This window comes from Sorex fumeus, unplaced genomic scaffold (genome assembly GCF_029834395.1).
Source record: "Sorex fumeus unplaced genomic scaffold, SorFum_2.1 ptg000095l, whole genome shotgun sequence".
Classification (NCBI taxonomy): Eukaryota; Metazoa; Chordata; class Mammalia; order Eulipotyphla; family Soricidae; genus Sorex; species Sorex fumeus.
The window spans coordinates 8,126,044-8,145,065 of record NW_026606152.1 but is presented as its reverse complement, the minus strand read 5'-3'; the positions used below and the strand labels follow the sequence as shown (position 1 = coordinate 8,145,065).

Genomic DNA, 19,022 nt, shown 5'->3' with positions numbered 1-19,022 from the left:
TCCCAACCGCCCAAGCAGCTCTCAGAGGGCCTGCGCTAGGTGCTGCCAGCTCTTCAGGCTTTTCAGAACAGGTTGGCATATGGGGTTTTCTGCAAAATCTATTATCTGGCATTGATGTGCTGCTTTCTCTAAGTTTTCAGCTCGGAGCACGCCCCTCAAGACAAGCCCACGGGGTCAGTGTGTACACAGCGAGACAGTCTCCACCAGAGCCCAGAGACTACACAAAGCAACTTCTATATATTCAGTCAGCTTCAAACCTGGAAAACGTCCCGAGCAGGACAACAAAAATACTTCCAAACCAGGGGCCAGGGCAAGGGCTGCACCTCCTGCTTGCACTCACCCGACCCCGCAGGAGAACAGCCGCGTGTGCCTGACGCTTTTCTTTACCAGTCGCAGCGTCAGCCCTTCGTTTTGCAGGTGCCCATCGGAGACAAGGAGAATGTTCCGGAATCCTCGACTAGGATACAGCAGATTTAAGTAACGGAGCACTTTCCAGAAATCCGTATTTCCCATGGCTGGTCTTGCTGTCTAAAGGCAAAGAAGCAAAAGCTAACAACTCCTTTGTGCAGGTTGAATTATTAGTCACTGTGATCAGTTACTCACCGTGTCCCTTAATAAGAGTTGGGAGATATTGCCACTAGGAAGGTATTTCTTTTTCTTAGTTTTTGGCCACACCTGGCAATGCTCAGGGGTTACTCTGGTCCTGCACACAGGAACTATTCCTGGCAGTACTCAGGGGGAACATATGGGGTGCTGGGGATCGAACCTGGGGTGGCCATGTTCAAGGCAAGCACCATACCCACTGTACTATCTCTCCATTCCCGAAAAGTATTTTTTTTCTTATACTTCTGTGGAGCAATCATACCTTTTGTTCACAATACAGTAACTATCACCATTTGGCTCGTCTGCTCTTTTGGTTGCAGTTGTTTTTGGATTTTAGGAGCTATACCTAGCACTTCTTGAGGACAACTCCCAGATCACTGCTCAGGGGTCACTCCTGGATGCTCAGAGAACCATGAGATGCTGGAGATTAAACCCAGAGATCCACATGCAAAGTCTGCTCCAGTCCTCTGAGCTTTCTCTGCCTCCTGTTTCTCTATTTTTATTTTGGGTGAGGGGTTTAAGTAATACTTGGTGGTCCTCAGGGGCTTACTCCTGGTTCTGTACTCATGGACCCCTCCAGACCGAGGATCAAATCTGGCCAGCCTCGTGCAAGGCAAACATCCTACATGCTTTCCTATCTCTCAGGTCCCTAGCTCCTGCTTTTAATTTTTTCCCTTTTTTTGCCTTTTTTAATGGTTTTCAGAAACATCCCCAGCCCTGGTTTTGCCAGTATGGACTGAGGAGACAACTGTCATCTCAACTTGCTTACTGGAAACAAAAATAAGAAAACACTCCTGAAGTATTTAAGTGGGATTGTATCTGCACAGTGAGAAGATGGGTGAGTTTTTCTTTCCATCCTTAAACTCCTATTTTTCTCTGATGAGTTCATAATGATTTTACAAATGAAGTGAAAGAGCTCTTCGACACTACAAAGGTCACACGTCTGGAGTGCTCTGCTCTTGGTCTCCAGGTAAAGTCCTGGACAGCGTCACCAAAAAGTGATTCTACTCACCATAATGAACTCAGTTGCTTCAATTTTGTTTTTGATATAGGTAGGATATGGAAATAACTCCTCGTAGTCTATAATAAAATTGGCAGAAGGTGTTATTATTCACATTATAGAATGATGAGAAAGTGTTAATTTTTTTTGTTTTGTTTTTGTTTTGGGGCCACACTCAGCAATGCTCCAGTCAAGAGTAACTCTTGAGTATGGGAAGCCACGGAGGGAACCCAGGTCAGTAGTGTGCAAGGCAAGCACTAGACTTTTAAATTCATCCAGTGACTACAAAATCAGGACTGAAGGTCACTAGATTCTTATTATTTTCATCAAACAGAGAAGAAATGAAAGTTTGAATGTTTAAGTACCTTGCCTCAGGTGACGTTGAGAGTTAGTAAGTGGGCAGGGGGATCTAAACAGAGGGACCTCATTCAGAATTCTTGTTCTTAAACTGCATCCCATACTCCCTGCCCCTCCCCAGATGGGTCAGGCATCCCAGCGCCATGAGCTGTGCATAAGGAGGGAGCAGCTGAGCCAAGCCACAGCTCCACAGGCACTCACAACATACACAGCAGTGCTCACCTGTGCCAAACTTGATGATGTTGACCTTTGGCTTCTTGCCCACCAAGGACAGTGCATATAAAGCAATTTGCTTGGCTTCCAAAAACACTGCACTCTCCATGGAATTGGAGCAATCAAGACAAATAATCACTTCACTCTGCTTGACCAGGCCACGGAGAGCGACATCAAGTTTTGGTTGGAAAACAAGCATGCAGGCCTAAAGGAGCAAAGGCACTGGTTTGGTCTGTTTCACAATGCTATCTCATGTGCTAAGAGGTCACAAAGCTTCACCCAAGGAATTATTCGCCGTCATTCTAAAGGATAGCCACAGAACTGGGATATTCACCAAGCTTCTGAAACTGGTGTGACGACCATCTAGGTGTGACTGATGTGGGATCAGAGAAAATTTGGCGACAGTAAAAGGTTTCTGAATGTGCAGCAAGCAAAACCAAATTTAAAACCAAACGTGTGCATACAGCCGAAGAGAAGGGCCACATGGAGGGCGGGATCCACAGCTCCCGGAGGAAAAAAAAAAAAAAACAGGTTCCAAAAAGAGCCGAGATCATTGGGAAACCCAGATGGGGGAGGTACCGCATCCCGCCTCCCCCAGATGGAATCCCAGTGACCAGAAGCCTCTACAAGCACAGCTCGAGTATGCGGGAACTAGGACTTTTCCTCAAAACCACGCAGCCGCTTATGCGGCCGTGCAACATCTCTCTATATACAAAGTGATCAATGGGAAGTAAACCACCCAACGTTTCTCCCTGAAAATCAGAGTTAAGTTTGGAGCACAGCCACAGCCCCAGAAACACAAGGACTTAATGCAGAACCCAGCAGCTTGGAGCAGAAAAGTGAATGGACTATGCGTTAATCCATGCCATCATGTCTGCCCGGAGGGGAAAGGGTGTTGCCCCATTCACCCTCTCTTCTCTGGAAAGAAGGATGGCGGCCACATGGGAGCCTTGTGGACAGCAGGTATGAGCCGGGGGTGTGGGGACGACTAAAACCTCATGGGAAGGGGAGCGTTCCGGTCCGTTCTTCACGCCCTACCGAGGTCACCAGTTGCCCCTCACGAGTGGCTCTCCAGCACGGCCACGGCCCCAGAAGCACAAGGACTTAATGCAGAACCCAGCAGCTTGGAGCAGAAAAGTGAATGGACTATGCGTTAATCCAGGCCATCATGTCTGCCCAGAGGGGAAAGGGTGTTGCCCCATTCGCCCTCTCCTCTCTGGAAAGAAAGATGGCGGCCGCATGGGAGCCTTGTGGACAGCAGGTATGAGCCGGGGTTGTGGGGGCGACTAAAACTTCATGGGAAGGGGGGCGTTTCGGTCCGCCCTTCAGCCCTACCGAGGCCACCAGTTGCCCCCCACGAGCGGCTCTCCAGCACGGCCACGACTCCAGAGCACAGAAACCAATTTCTTAACTATCTGACTTTCAGTAGAAATACTTCCAGGGTCAATAAGTAAAATAGCAGAAATCCAAAACCAACATTTAATTCTTGAACCCAGCTGTAGAAAGCAAATCACTTCACAATGCTTTTTCAGCATGTCTGATTTGGGGGGTGGGGTAAACTCTAAATAATAGTGGTGAATCTTTTATTGAAACAATGAATCTAATCAAAGCAGATAGAGTGTTAACTAGAATTCATCTGCCTCACAGGGACTGGGAGGGGTGGGAGTGGGGTTTTATTGGGGTTCTTCATGGTAAAAAATAAGTATTGGTAAAGGGAAATGTGTTTGATATTTGCATGACTGAGACCTAAACCTGAAAGCTTTGTAACCTTTCCCACAGTGATTCAATAAAAAAAAAAAATGTAAGAATCTGAGGGGTTTCTGTCAGAGCTCACCCATGTTAAATGAATTTATAACTGTTCTAAATAATTCTTTAGGTTTTAGGACAGGATTTCCAACACTTTTTAAATGGCACGGAACCAACTCCTGCCATTTTGTAATTTTACAAAGTGGCATTCACAGCACTGATGATTATTAAAAAATATTGATGGAATCTGAAAAATGTTAAAGATACTATGTATTCCTCACTTAAATTTTAATATAAAAATAAGCATATTTGTCTCAGTATACAAATTTGCTTTAGTCTTTACTAAATGGTATTACTATATGTATAGCAATTAATTGTGGGGGTTTTTTTGTATTTTATTTCCTGGGCCATATCTGGCGGTGTTCAGGCTTACTCATGGTTATGTTCTCAGGTCACTCTTGTCAGGTATTGGGGACCATATGGGGTTCTAGACATTGAACCCAATTGACCATGTGCCAAGCAAGTGCTATATACGTGACCTACTATCTCTCCAGCCCACCAATGAACTATTTCAAAATAAATCTCTTTAAAACCAAACATGTAAGAATCTGAGGGGTTTCTGTCAGAGCTTTACTATTTATTATCAGTAAATGTTTGATTTGTATAACTATTTTACATAAATATCCAGGGTCACATGAAAATTTCTTGGACAAGTGAAGCCAGAGAGATAGTACAGTGGTTTAAGGCACTTGCCTTGTAAATGGCCAACACCATTTGGGTTCCCAGGTTTGGCACTCCCACACCTCCATCAAAATATAAACAAACACTTAGGATTTACAGAATTTGGTATAAATATGTAAATTTTGGCTTTTTCATTTGTTTGTTTGTTTTGAGGCTATACTCCCTGGTGCTCAGGGCTTACTTCTGACTCTGCACTCAGGTATTACTCCTGGTGGGGCTCCAGAGGACTATGTGGAACACTGGAACCAAACCTGGGTTGGCCATGTGCAAGGCAAGCACCCCACACAGTGTACCATCTCTCAGTTACCATAAATGTGCAATTTTTTATTGGAAAAGATCTACTTGTAAAAGTAGAAAACTTTCAAATAAAATAAAGCTATAAAATGCACTCAGCAATGAAACAGAATTCTAATAAAAAGGAGAGTGTCATATTTGGTGTTTCCATTATTACATGTCATAACCCAAATCAAAAAAGAATAAATATCTGAAATTCATACAATATCAACACTGTGGGTAAATATTATGTCTCTCTTTCATATATTGATATACACTATTCTAAAAGAAACATGATTTCCATCGTGATTACTAAAATATGCATACTTGTCTTTATTTTGTTAACCAATATTTAAAGTGTAAGTGCAATCACATGATTAAAAACTCCCTCAATTTTACTGAGATAACTGATATATAATTATGTTTATGTTTAAGGTATACAATGTATTTTATATACATACATTATGAAATGAATACCACAATAATGTGAATCTTTCCCGAGATATATGCTACATAGGAGTTTTGGTTGAAATCGTTTATGCTACATTTATGCTACTTATGTTGAACAAAATCTACAGTTTCAGTTATAACATTTTGGTGTGGTAAAAAATAACTTTGTAACTAGTTTTTCAGGACCATCAATAATTTCAAACCTAAATAATTCATTTTGATTATCTTTTTAAAGAGTGTCTCCTCCTTTTAAGCAGGAAGGACTTTACCTCGCTTTCTTTTTCTGGATGTTTTTCAACCCACATTCTTGGGAGATAGGCATCAGTCAGACCAACGCGAAGGCAAAACCCACTGCTGTCTAAGCGGCTGCTTTCCATGGTGCTGACGACAGCTGTGCAGTCTGTTCTCTAGAAAACAACCACCACGACGAAGTCAATCACAGACTGGTCCCACAGTGCCAGTTTGCTCTTCCCTATCAAGCAGCAAACCCCTGAGAATTTTTTCATAAGGATCAAATGTAGACAGACACCTTAAATTATGAGCTATAGGTATTACCAGCATGACAATCATAGCAATCATTTTTCAGAAAGTCAAAGAAAGATATACTTAGTGAGATGCAAGGAAAAGCAAAAGAATCTCAAACCCTGATTTCAAGGTTATAGATTTAACTATTTATTCAGTTAGACTTATATGAATATGGAGGTAAGTATACCAGTAAATGTAACTTAGGATAGTAAAATAGAAAATTCAATAGGGAGCTTATAATTATACCTTAGATTTAAAGTACATTTCAATAGATAAACTATACATCAATAGAAGTGTTTTTATCAATAGAGAACATAGATGATGAACTTTAAAACAATAATGAAAAGGATATGCATAGAAAGACTGCACTTATTTGTGGAATAAAAAAAAACATAGTACAAGAATAACGCCCAAGGATGTTAGAAACAAGAATCAGGAGGATGAGTCTATGGTAGGAAGCTTGCCACAAGTGGTGGGGGCAGAGGGCAGTTATGATAGCTGGAAATGATCACTCTGGACAAGAACTGAGTACTGAAAGGTGGTAAATGGATACATATACATATATATGTATGTATGTATATATATTAACCATTCAAACCCTAATGCCCAGGAGGAGAGCGAGGGGAGAGAGAGAGAGAGAGAGAGAGAGAGAGAGAGAGAGAGAGAGAGAGAGAAGAAAAGTGCCTGCCATAGAGGCAGCTATGGAGTTGGCAGGAGAGAAACTGGGGATATTGGTGGTGGGAGATGTACACTGGTGAAGGACAGGTATTGGAACATTGTATGATTAAAACCCAATCATAAACAACTTTGTTTTTTTTTACATTTTTATTGAATATCCTGATAGACCATCACAAAGCTGTTAGCGATTGAATTTCAGTCATACAATGATCCAACACCCACCCCTCCACCAGTGTTCCACCACCAGTGTCCCCTACTTTCCCCAACACCTCACCCCCAGCCTGCCTCTGTGTCTGGCACTTTTTTTAATTTCTCTCTCTCCATTGTGCATTATGGTTTGCAGCACAGGCAGCAAGAGGTCATTGTGTTTTTTCAGGGCACTCAATATTCTTATCAGGAAAGTAAGGCTGGAGTAGCTTTTTAACTGGAAGCTTTGGAGTGTGGAAGTGACTGCTGAGGCTTCCAGAATTACAGGGAAGTGGGGATAGTGGGGATAGGTAACCCATCCCTACCTGAGAAGGCTTGGAGATTTCAGTCACAAAATCCGCATTCCTGAATTTTCAGCAGATTATATCTTGGTGAGGTCTGGCCTGCCAGAGGCATGGCGGTGATTCTGATTTGTGGAAGCAAGTCGCTGCCAGGGGCTCTTCTTACACAGGCCCAGACTAACACACCACCCTCTGATTTACCCTGGTCTGTTCAGCCTTGTGCAGGTCTGAGATTAACTGTGTCTTTTGATATCTTTCCATATTTATTTATGGGCCTCTGAAGCAAGGCCAGTAGAACAGCCTCCATGGTGGTGCTGGAGTTGGTTCACGGTGTGACTGCCAGTGATTTCAGGAATATAGGGAAGTGTCTGGGGCAGGGCGGGGGGTGGAGGGGGGGAGGCTGGCAAGGAAATGGCCAGGGTTACCATTCCAACTCTGAGAAAGCCTGGAGATTTCAGTCACAAAACCCACATTTCTGAATTTTCAACAGGTTAATAACTCAGTGAGGTCTATCCTAAATCAGTGGAGTCCAGCTAGGGGTATAGTGGTGATTTTAGATTGTGGGAGCAAGGGGCTGTTGGGGACTCTGCCTGGGCGGGCAGCAGGCTGACCTACCCCCCTCCCATTTATCCTGGTCTCTTTAGTCTTGCATGGTCTGAGATTAACTGTGGCTTTTGATCTCTTTTCAGATTTATTTATGGTCTCTGAAGTAAGGCCGATAAATGAGCTTAAGCAGCTGAGTCGGAGGTGGTTTGTGGGCATGGCTCCCACATACCTAACTTTTGGCCATTTAATTTCTCAGGAAACTTGGTCCTGAGCTGTTGGGTCCAGCCAGAGGTACTAGTGGCAAATTTTGAGTAACAGGAAACCTGAATGTACCGTCAAGCTGCTGATGTACCTATTCCACTGGTTGACCTGCTGGTGGCACTGCACCTCCAATCATGAACAACTTTGTAACTGTATTTCAAAGTGATTCAACTTAAAAAAATTTACTTTAAAAAACACCAATATTGTCAAGCTGGTAAAGCACAAAAAGCCACTGTCTCTGCCTCTCCTCTAGGTGCTGGGGCATCTACTGCTCTGACTCGGAGTTGTGACCATGTGTCATGGCCTGGTGGATGATGCCATATGGAAACATGTTCACACAGTGGAACCCGCCCACCCTGTGCTACTGAGAATCTTCAACCCCTTCCAGATGAACCTGAGGCTACCTGCCGGGAGATGAGAAGTGTGGCCAGTTTTCCAGCTGACACCAGCCATGGGCCAGGTGTGCAAGTAGGAGCATTCAAAGTCACCTGTATCCACCAAACCAGTCCAGCTTAGAACTATTCAGTCCACAAAGAAGAAACGCTTGCTTCAAGCCACAAAGCCTAAGGACTGTTATGTAGCAAAATGAGGGAGCCTCCAATTCAGATTGGATTAAATTATACCTCTGTTTATCTCTATTCCCTGGCAGAATCCTAACAATACCTATAATAAAAGAAAAGCAGGGGCTGGAGCAATAGCACAGCGGGTAGGGCATTTGCCTTGCATGCAGCCAACCCGGGTTCGATTCCCAGCATCCCATATGGTCCCCTGAGCACCGCCAGGAGTAATTCCTGAGTGCAGTGCCAGGAGTAACCCCTGTGCATCGCCAGATGTGACCCAAAAAGAAAAAAAAAAAGAAATAAAAGAAAAGCAATAAAAATAGCAGCTCCCTAGAGCTATAGGAAACAGGAAGGAAAGAAAAGAACAGGGAAGAACTATGAACAATGTTAAGATGGTGGAAGCTGGGCTAAAGAGAGGACACAGGGGGAAGGCAGTCACTCTGCTGCGCCCCTGGCACCGTCCAAATCCCGGCCCTCCCCAAGAGAGTACCAAGCACAGAGCCAAGAGTAAGTACCAAGCATAGCTGTGTGTGACCTCAACTCCCCCCACTTCCACAAACAATCGCAGGAACACATGATTAAGGTGAACTGAAGGAACTGAAGAAAAATTGAAGAAAAACAACTTATGTAAAATAATAAAACTACTTATATTCGAAGTATACAACAAAATGAGTAACAATCAAACCACTAGGAAATATCTTGCTCTTTAAAAAAACTATTTTGGTTTTTGGGCCACACCCAGTGCTGCTAAGGGCTTATTTGTGCTCAGGGACCATATGAGGTGCCTGGGACTGAAACTGGGTTGGTCATATGCAAGGTAAGCATGCTACTCACTGTACGTCTCCCAGCCCAGCCACTATGAAATTCCTTAACATCAGGGATAAAAAGAAGATTCTTGGAAAACTGATAAACAAAAGATATCACAAAGAATAGGGGCCAAGAATATCATTTAGCTTCTCAAAAGTAACCTTGGAAGCTGAATACAATGTTTTCAACATTAAAAAATTTTTTTGATTGATATTATTTGGTTGACAATACTATTAATATTGGTTTCTCATGGACATAATTTCCCCACCACACTCTTCACTAGAGTACACACATCCCTCCCTCAAGGAACCCAACATCCCTCCCTCTCAGCCCTTCTCCCCAACTCAATTGTGTGGCTCTGTTCTCCTGTTGTGCTGCTTTTGGCCCTTTGGTGCTCCCATGCTGTGTGTCTTTAGGTCCCCCTTTGAGATATCATCCTGTATCTATCCCTGCACCGGCTGACTTCACCAGGCACAGGACCCTCTAGTTCCATCCATGTTGTTCTTGATATCCTAAGATGATCTGTGACCTGGGATGAAACATTCACAAGCTGATCAAGTGGATCCGGTGAGTGGGTGGAATAAGAATTTTCCTGGACTTGGCGGTAAGGATCCTCTGACCAAGGGCACTCAGGGGGCCTGACATGAAAAGGAGCAAGGACTTCGTGAGGGAAAAACGCCAATGCAGACCTGAGTCACCAATGGGTCCAAGTGGGGAGACAGGGAAAAGCTGGATGGGTGGTAGGTGATTGCCCCACATGGGGGAGCCCTGGATTCAATCCCTGGCACCCTTCCAAAATAAAGCAAAGTAAAATAAAGAGGAAACAAGTCTGAAATGGAGAAACAGGACAGGTAGGTATTCTGGACAGGGGAATTAATTAACAAATTAGAGTAGGAACTCAATGGTGGGAAAACAGAATATTTGTTTCTTTCTTTTTTGGGGGGGGCCACACCCAGAAATGTTCAGAGGTTACTCCTGGTTCTGCACTTAGAATTACTTTTAGTGGTACTGAAGGAATCATATGAGATGTTGGAGATAGAACCTGGTCTGCTGTGTGCAAGGCAAGTGCCTTACCTGCTGTACTATCTCTCTGATCACTAGAAAATAGTTTTGAGAGGGGTTTTAATTGCTAAGAGGAGTCCTAGAAAAAGAGGAAATATAAAATAAATTCTGGGCCTGGGTCAATAGTATAGCAGGTAGGTCATATGCCTTGCATGTGGCTGACCCAGGTTCAGTGCCTGGCAACCCACATGGCCTCCCGAACACCACCAGGAGTAATTTCTGAGCGCAGAGCCAGGAGCAACTTCTGAGCATTGCCAGATGTGGCTCAAAAACAAACAAATGAAAACAAACAAAACAAAAAAATTCCTCCACCCCCCAACTATATAAAGCAGTAAAAAAATCCAAATACAGAAAGAACATTATCACCATGACCATTTCTTGGCTTCATGGTAAAACAATCTAAGTATAGATAGTTATAATATAAACATTGACCATTGCCTAAACAAAAAATGACAACAAGCTTTGGAATGAATGGGGAAAGGAAAAGTGAGAGTGGCCAGTAAAGAGAGTGAAAGTGAAGTTCTCATCAATCATCAAACAGAAATAAAAGATGATTTCTGAAAAAGCAAAATTATTAACAGCATCAAGAAGCCAGGGAGATGCTCAAAAAGTTGGCGCATGTGCTCTGTGAGTGAGACCCAGAGCTGATCCTGTCACAGCATAGCCCTAGAGCACCTGGGTGGTCTTGTGGCCCCAGCACTGGCCAAGCGGCCCCAGATCCTGAGCCTGAGGACACACTGCTGTGTGAGATGCCCTGGGAGCAGCCCCCAGGACACCAGGGAAGTTATTCCCCTTGGTTTGTGGAGAGGCAAAGAGAATCCAAGTCTATTGCTATTAGCATTATTTAACTTAAAATTTTTTAAAAAATACAATCACTGTAAGACAAACAGTTACAAAGATGTCCATAATTGGGTTTTAGTCATACAATATTCTAACACCTGTCATCACCAGTGTACATTTCCCGCTGCCAATGTCCCCAGTTTCCTGCTCCCACCACCCACCCACAGTCTGCTTGTATGGCAGACACTTCTCGCTCTGTCTCTCTCCTTTCAGTCATTACAGTTTGCAGTGTACACATTGATATAGGGAGAGACATAGAATGATTGCACTTATTTGTGGGATATAAAAAACACAGTATGAGACTATTCCATAAGGACAATAGAAATGAGGGCCAGGAGGATGGGCCTACAGTTGGAAGCCTGTCACAAGCTGCAGGGAGAGGAAGGGCAATTAGGCTAGAGAAGGGACTGCTATGACAATGACAGCTGGAAATAATCACAAGAATTGAACTGAAAGTATATAAAGGAATATATATGTATATGATAACCTTACAGCATTACTTAAGTTTCATTTAACCCTGTGCAAATATTGCTTTGATGAAATAAAATAAATGTTACTATGAAAGCTTGTAAGAAATAGAACATGACTAAAAAGGAAAAAGAGAGCAACACTGACCTTTTGTTTCAGTTCATGTGTATCACTGGAAATGAAGTCAATCACATATGGCATCTCAATGGACATAGTCAGTGAGAAGCTACCAGGAACCAATAGAAAGTGACTCAGTTCCGTATCTTAGACAGTAAACAATAATGCAGAGTTGCCTTTCATGTTTTTAAATGAAATCTTAAACCAAAAAGTAAATGTATCATGTTAAGCTAAAGGAGTCAGAAAGAGAGGGATAGACATAGAAAGATTGTATTCATCTGGGGAATATCACTTAATCACTTAACTTCCCGTTAGTCGTCGATTTGCTCGAGCGGGCGCCAGTAACGTCTCCATTTGTCCCTGTCGTGTGCTAGTGTAGCCCAATGACATCTGTTCGCTCCGGGAACATGAAGGGCCTCAAACCGATCGTTCATGATCTTGACGAAGAAGTCTGACCATCTGGTAGGTGGGCAGCCACGCGGTCTCTTGACATCCCATGGAATCCAATCAGTAACAGCTCTAGTCCAATGGTCGTCTTTAAATCTCATTACGTGACCAACCCATCTGATTTTTGACACCTTGGCAAATGAGACAGCGTCCCTGATCCTTGATCGTCGACGGATGTCAGAACTCCGGATTCGTTCTCTCATTTGAGTGAAACGTGATATTCCAAGCATAGCTCTTTCTATTCTTCTTTGGGAGACCTGAATAGCGTTCTCATCTTGTTTGCGTAGGGCCCAGGTCTCTGAGGCATATGTTAATGCAGGAAGAACAGTGGAATCAAAGAGATGTGCCCGGAGCCGGAGGTTCTTCGTCCTCTTAGCTATTTCTTCGACATTCTTGAAGGCGTTCCAAGCCGCTCTCTTCCTCCTGCGCAGCTCGGGTGCCAGGTCATTTCTCATGTTGACCTCTCGACCTAGGTACACATAGCTGTTGCATTCGGAGATGGTCGTTCCATTGAGAGCGAATGGGGCGTCAGGAACAAGGCTGTTTCTCATAAACATTGTCTTCGTAAGATTCAGCTGTAGTCCTACCTTTCCACACTCACGGTCAAAGTCGGCCAGCATTTGTGCCGCTTGGCTGATGTTTGGTGTTATTAAAACAATGTCATCAGCAAAGCGGAGGTGGTGTAGTTGCCGACCATCTATCTTCACTCCCATTCCTTCCCATTCCAGTCGTCGCATGATGTTCTCGAGGGTGGCACTGAAGAGTTTCGGTGAAATGGTATCACCCTGCCGCACCCCTCTCTTGACATCAACGATCACTTCTTTGTAGAATGGTGAGATCCTGGTAGTGAATCCGCAATACAGCTCATGGAGGATCCTGATGTATTGGGCTTGAATGCCCTGATTGGCTAGGGCTTCAATGACCGCTTCCGTCTCAACAGAATCAAAGGCCTTCTTTAAATCAATGAACGTTAAGCAGAGCGGCATCTTGAACTCCTGAGAAACCTCAATAAGCTTGGTTATCGTGTGGATATGGTCGATGGTGCTGAATCCTTTGCGGAACCCTGCTTGCTCGCATGGTTGTTCTTCATCTAGTGTTCTGCCAATCCTATTCAGGATGACTCGAGTGAACAACTTGTAGATGACAGACAATAGGCAGATCGGGCGATAGTTGCCAATGTCATGGATGTCTCCCTTCTTGAACAGTAGTACGGTCCTGCTGGTTTTCCATTGGAACGGAACCTTGCATTCAGACAGGTAGCGAGTGAAGAGCCGAGCCAGTGTATTGATGAGTACTGACGGCAGGTTCTTCAGGTGTTCAGGTCTGACCTTGTCTGGGCCGGATGCTGTTTGTTTCTTTACCAACGAAATGGCGTGTCGGATTTCGGAAGGGAGAACGTTGGGAACGACATACACACCCTGTGGAATTTGGTATGTCGGCAAGTGGACATGGCTATCGAAGAGATTTGAGTAGAAGTCATGGATAATCTTCTCCATTGCTGTTCTGGAGGATGTGATGGATCCATCAGGACATCGGAGGGCAGTCATCTTGGTCTTATAGTTGGCGAAGGACAGGCGGGCGTTAGGAATACTTTTCCCGGCTTCTGCCGCATCTACCAGTACTTCTGCTCTTCTCTCTTTGAGGTCTTCCTTGATCGCATCTCTGCACTGCTTTGCGAGCTCGGACGTTAGCTTGCGGTTGCCTGAGGCATGCGCCAAACCACGCTGGCGAATTAGCTCAAGAGTTTTCGAAGATAGGCGACTTTTTGTGGCTATCTCTCTCTTGGCGTTCCTCGCACATTCATGGAGGTGCTGAACCAGTCGATCGTATTCCTCGTCAATGTTGTCAACAATGGCATCTTCCCATGTTGCCGCAATAGTACCAAAGAGTTCCCAGTTGGTGGTCATTCTGGGAGTTCTCTTTTTGAACTTTGCAGCCCTTTCTCCCTGCTCTGTGAAGTAGAATTTTGCACGAAGGAGACGGTGGTCCGATCCCATTCGAAATTTTGGGACAACAGCGACATCAGTCAGGCAAAACCGTCGATTGAATATGATGTGGTCTATTTCGTTGTGGAATCGTCCACCGGGAGACTCCCATGTCCATCGTTTAGATTCTGCCTTCTGGAACTGTGAGTTACCATGAATGGTCTTGGTCGACATGATGAACTCAGACAGTCTCTCACCCTGTTCGTTCCATTCTAGGCCATGGGTCCCGATGTGAAGTTCTTCAGCTGATCTTCTCGGTCCTATCTTGGCATTAAAATCACCCACAATGATCTTGTAGAAGGTGTGGTCTTCTTTGTAGAACTTCTCTAGCTCCATGTAGAACTTCTCGATTTCTCTTTCATCATAATGAGATGTTGGTGCGTAGACAACGAAGATAGAAACTGCAGGCAGTGAGCCACATCTATTCAAATGTAAACATCCGATTCGATTCGAGTTGTTAGGCATTCGAATGAATCAATGCTCTTGGCCAAGTTTGTATTGACAAGGACACCGACGCCTCCAACACCTCTTTTATCGCATGTTCCGAGGAACAATTCTTCTCCAGTGTCGAAAACGGCATGGTGAGATTCTTGCCTTCTTGTCTTGGTCAGACCAATGTTGTCGTACTTGATCATTCGCGCTTGTACCATCAGGTCCTCGATGGATGCATCTGATGCTAGCGTACGTGCATTGAAAGTACAGACGATCATTTTTGTCTTCCTTCGTTGTGGCAGCCTAGGTCGGCCTTGAGATTTTGTCGGCCTCTCCTTTCTCATCCTTCTCAGTGCTGCCATGTTGGTGAAGCCTTCAGGGTCAGGTGAATGAGACCAGTTGTAGTTAATGGTTTTGGCATATCGAATACACAGCGGATAGCTTGCCAGGCTCTTCCGTGCGAGCGGAATACTCTCGGTAGCTTGCCAGTCTTTCCGAGAGGGATAGAGGCTTTTGGGGTGACCTCTAATCACCCTTGTAGGTGTTACCATATTTGAACCCTATCAAATATGGTACGACAATTCCAGAAGATGGGTATTTAGTGTCTTATGTTGTGTCGCGCGGCCGCTTGCAGCCACGCGGGTCCGCAAAGCGTCCTGGAGTGTGGCGACGGCTGGGTAGTGGAAATAGTGTTGAAGAACTGGGGAATATAAAGTAACAAAATAGGAGACTAACACCCAAGAATGGCCGAGATTAATACCAGGAATTTTTCCTCAATGGCTTGGAGGCCAGCCTCACATACTAGGGGAAAAGGCAGCTCAGAAAGGAGCACCAAGTAAAGGGTGTTGGGAGGATCCTCCCAGGATGGGAGAAGCATGCTGAAAGTATACTCTAGATCAAACATGATTGCCACTCAATGCCTATTTTGCAAACCATAACACCCAAAAGGAGTGAGAGAACAAAAGGGAATTCCCTGCCACAGAGGCAGAGTGGGATGGGGGGGATGGGGGTGGAAGGGATACTGGGATCCGTGATGGTGGGAAATGGGCACTGGTGGAGGGATGAGTATTTGATCATTGTATAATTGAAACCCAAGCACAAAATATGTAAGTCTACAACTGTACCTCATGGTGTCTCACTAATAAAATTTTTTTAAAAAAGTAAATGATTTGTTTTGTATTTTAGGTACTAACCTTTGCTCTGTTCCAATTTCTTTTACACAAATCTTTTTTACTGTATCCTGTTAAAAGAAAAGATGGATCAAGGTATAGCCAGGTGTCAAGTTTCTCAGTAAGATCCTAGTTGAGTATAATGCCACCAAGGCCATAGCTCAGAACTGCTGTGCTGAGCATCAAGATGGCTGGACTGTTTGGCATAGTAACATTCCACTTGTTCATGAAATAACAATAACTTACACAATATAACAATAATGAAGGATATTTTACACCATCATGAGCGATAGCACAGCGGTAGGGCGTTTGCCTTGCACGCAGCCAGCATGGCCGACCCGAGTTCGATTCCTCCGCCCCTCTCGGAGAGCCCGGCAAGCTACTGAGAGTATCTCGCACACACGGCAGAGCCTGGCAAGCCACCCGTGATGTATTCAATATGCCAAACACAGTAACAACGAAATCTCCAATGGAGACGTTACTGGGCCCGCTTGAGCAAATTGAACAACGGGAGGGCCTTTACTTTACTTACTTTTACTATTTTACACCATCTGGACAGATTTTAATTTTACAAATGTCCATAGATATGCACAAATACATACCTTATATATACATACATACCTGATGTGTGTATTACACAGATATACTGTTCATACACACAATTCACATGGATACATACAAAATACAAAGTCTGGAATATCTATTACAAGGTGTTAATCTGCAGCTTTGGGCTCTGTTATCTGATGACAGAACTAAGAATAGTTCAGGACTGAGGTGCTCAAAAGGCGGGAACCCTGGCTTTCAGTCCAAAAACACATGGTGGTCCCCCAGAAGCTGTGGAGGTTATCCTCCCTTGAGAAAATAGCTATGCCTTCCCCTCTGGCTTATTTGCATTCTTTATGCTTACATTGGTTCCTCATGATAAACATGTAGAATAGACACAAGAAAATTTCAGTGACTGCAGCAAGTAGAAAATTTAACTCATCTGAAACAGAGAGTGGGAAGCGCATTTGCTCTTGATCCCCAGCACCTCACATAGTTCTCCCAGCAATGATCCCTGAGTGCAAAGTCAGGAGAAAGCCCTGAGCACCATGAAATATAACCCTCAAAAAAAGAAACTTACCTGCATTTTTTGGTAATTTTTTGCTTTTAGGTCACACCTGGCAGTGCTCAGAGGTGCTCCTGGACATGTGTTTCTTGGAGATTGTTCTGATAGTGTTTGGAAACCAGGTGGTGGTTCACAATTCAGCTGACTGAATTGTGATCTCTGAGCATCTCCAACCCCTGGACTTGCTGACTTTATTCTCTTAATTTTATAAACATCACACATGTCCAAATGTTTAAATGTCAAATTGTAAAATGTAGATGGACTTGATACTTAAAAATTCATCTTAGATATATTTTTTCCTTTGTTTTTGTCTGGGGGCCTCATTCAGGAGTCCCGGAGACTCTGCCTGCTGCATTGCCCGGGAGCTGGACCCCGCTCCCACAGCCCCCCGTTTGCCCCCGTAGAAAGCAGGCGCTCTGGTCTTTTGGGATGCCTCTCCAGCCCTCTCTTAGATGATTTTTTCCTTCTCTAAGCATAAATAAAAAAATAAAGAATCTTGAAATGTTGTCTCCAGGTTACCCACCTGAATGTTTTCATTCAAAGCTTTGTCCTGTTGCCAGGGTGCCACAGAAGCAGGAATGAAGAAGAGGGCCGCAGTGCCCTGGATGCTGAGCTCCGTGATGTAGGTGATTTTGATAAGCACCTTACCTTTTGGAGGCAAGTTCCCAATGCTGACAGTGAAAATATCCTGAAACAGAAGCAAATGACTTGGCTGGTGACTCAAAAGAATATGCACTCTCTGTTTGTCAGATCCTCCCACTACATAAGCCGACTGAATTGTGATATGCTGATTCTTCCCCAACTGGTACTAATAGTGAGACAGATTCTGGAGCCAGGCCATGGGTGACTGCAATGTGGTGTCAAGGGTGGCCCTGCCAGCAGAGAGCCTCTGCCAAGCTGACTCTGCAGAAAAGCCAACGCCGATCTCACTGTGCTTAGCCAACACTCTTATTCTTCCTTAACTGGGTAATGAGAGTCATAGTATGAGGAAGCATAAGCTGGTGGCTAGCTGGGCAGTTCGATAGGAGAAAAGCAATAAAAGCAATAGACAGATGCCATTTCCCTCCCCCCCCCCCAATATTCTCACTGAGATCCTCTGAACTCTAGCTACATTTGCACTTGACTTAACCATGAACATTTAGTATGTTCCAATGAAGAGTGCAGTATTTTATGCTTAGTCTAGGTTTATAGAGTCCACTGTTCCTTTTGACATTAAGAATATCCACTTAGGGGAGAGCAGGTATGAGCCGGGGGTGATGGGGTGACTAAAACCTCATGGGAAGGGGAGCGTTCCGGCCTGTCCTTCATGCCCTACCGAGGTCACCAGTTGCTCCCCACGAGCGGCTCTCCGGCACGGCCATGACTCCAATCTCTTAATTATCTGACTCTCAGTAGAAATACTTCCAGGGTAAATAAGTAAAATAGCAGAAATCCAAAACCATGCAGCCGCGATAGCGGCCGTGCGACATCATTTAATTCTTGAACCCAGCTGTAGAAAGCAAATCATTTCACAATGCTTTTTCAGCATGTCTGATTTTGGGGGGGGGTAAACCCTAAATAATAATGGTGCATCTTTTATCGAAACAATGAATCTAGTCAAAGTAGATAGAGTGTCAACTAGAATTCATCTGCCTCACAGGCCTTGGGGCGGTGGGGGGTGGGGGTTTATTGGGGTTCTTCGTGGTGAAAAATAAGTATTGGTAAAGGGAAATGTGTTTGATATTTGCATGACCGAGACCTAAACCTGAAAGCTTTGTGACTTTTCCCACAGTGATTCAATACATAAATAAATTATATATATATATATATATATATATATATATATATATATAAGAATATCCACTTAGGATCAGGAAGGAAGTCAAGGACGAAATCAAAAGATACCTGGAAACAAATGAGAATGAAGACACGAGCTACCAGAACCTATGGGATGCAGTGAAAGCCGTGTTAAGGGGAAAATTTATAACTCTGCAAGCATTTCTCAGGAAGGAAGAAAGAGCCCACATAAACAACTTGACTTCACAGTTCAAGATCTAAGAAAAGGATCAACAAAAGGAGCCCAAATCAGGCAGAAGGAAAGAGATCATAAAACTTAGAGCAGAAATCAATGACATGGAAAACAAAAAAACAATCTTAAAGATCAATG

At 44.0% G+C, this 19,022-nt stretch overlaps 1 protein-coding gene across 1 annotated transcript in view; it reads right to left on the bottom strand.

Annotated features, from left to right (window-relative positions):
- The window catches only part of PARP4 (poly(ADP-ribose) polymerase family member 4), a 96,675-nt gene that overhangs the window by 19,976 nt on the left and 57,677 nt on the right, over positions 1-19,022 (bottom strand). The window contains exons 18-24 of the mRNA XM_056132957.1: positions 17,400-17,564; positions 15,793-15,839; positions 11,766-11,844; positions 5,653-5,790; positions 2,183-2,378; positions 1,616-1,683; positions 341-528 (exon numbers count right to left, since the gene is read on the bottom strand). Of these exons, the coding sequence (XP_055988932.1) occupies positions 341-528; positions 1,616-1,683; positions 2,183-2,378; positions 5,653-5,790; positions 11,766-11,844; positions 15,793-15,839; positions 17,400-17,564 (881 nt within the window). The remainder of the gene's footprint in view (positions 1-340; positions 529-1,615; positions 1,684-2,182; positions 2,379-5,652; positions 5,791-11,765; positions 11,845-15,792; positions 15,840-17,399; positions 17,565-19,022) is intronic.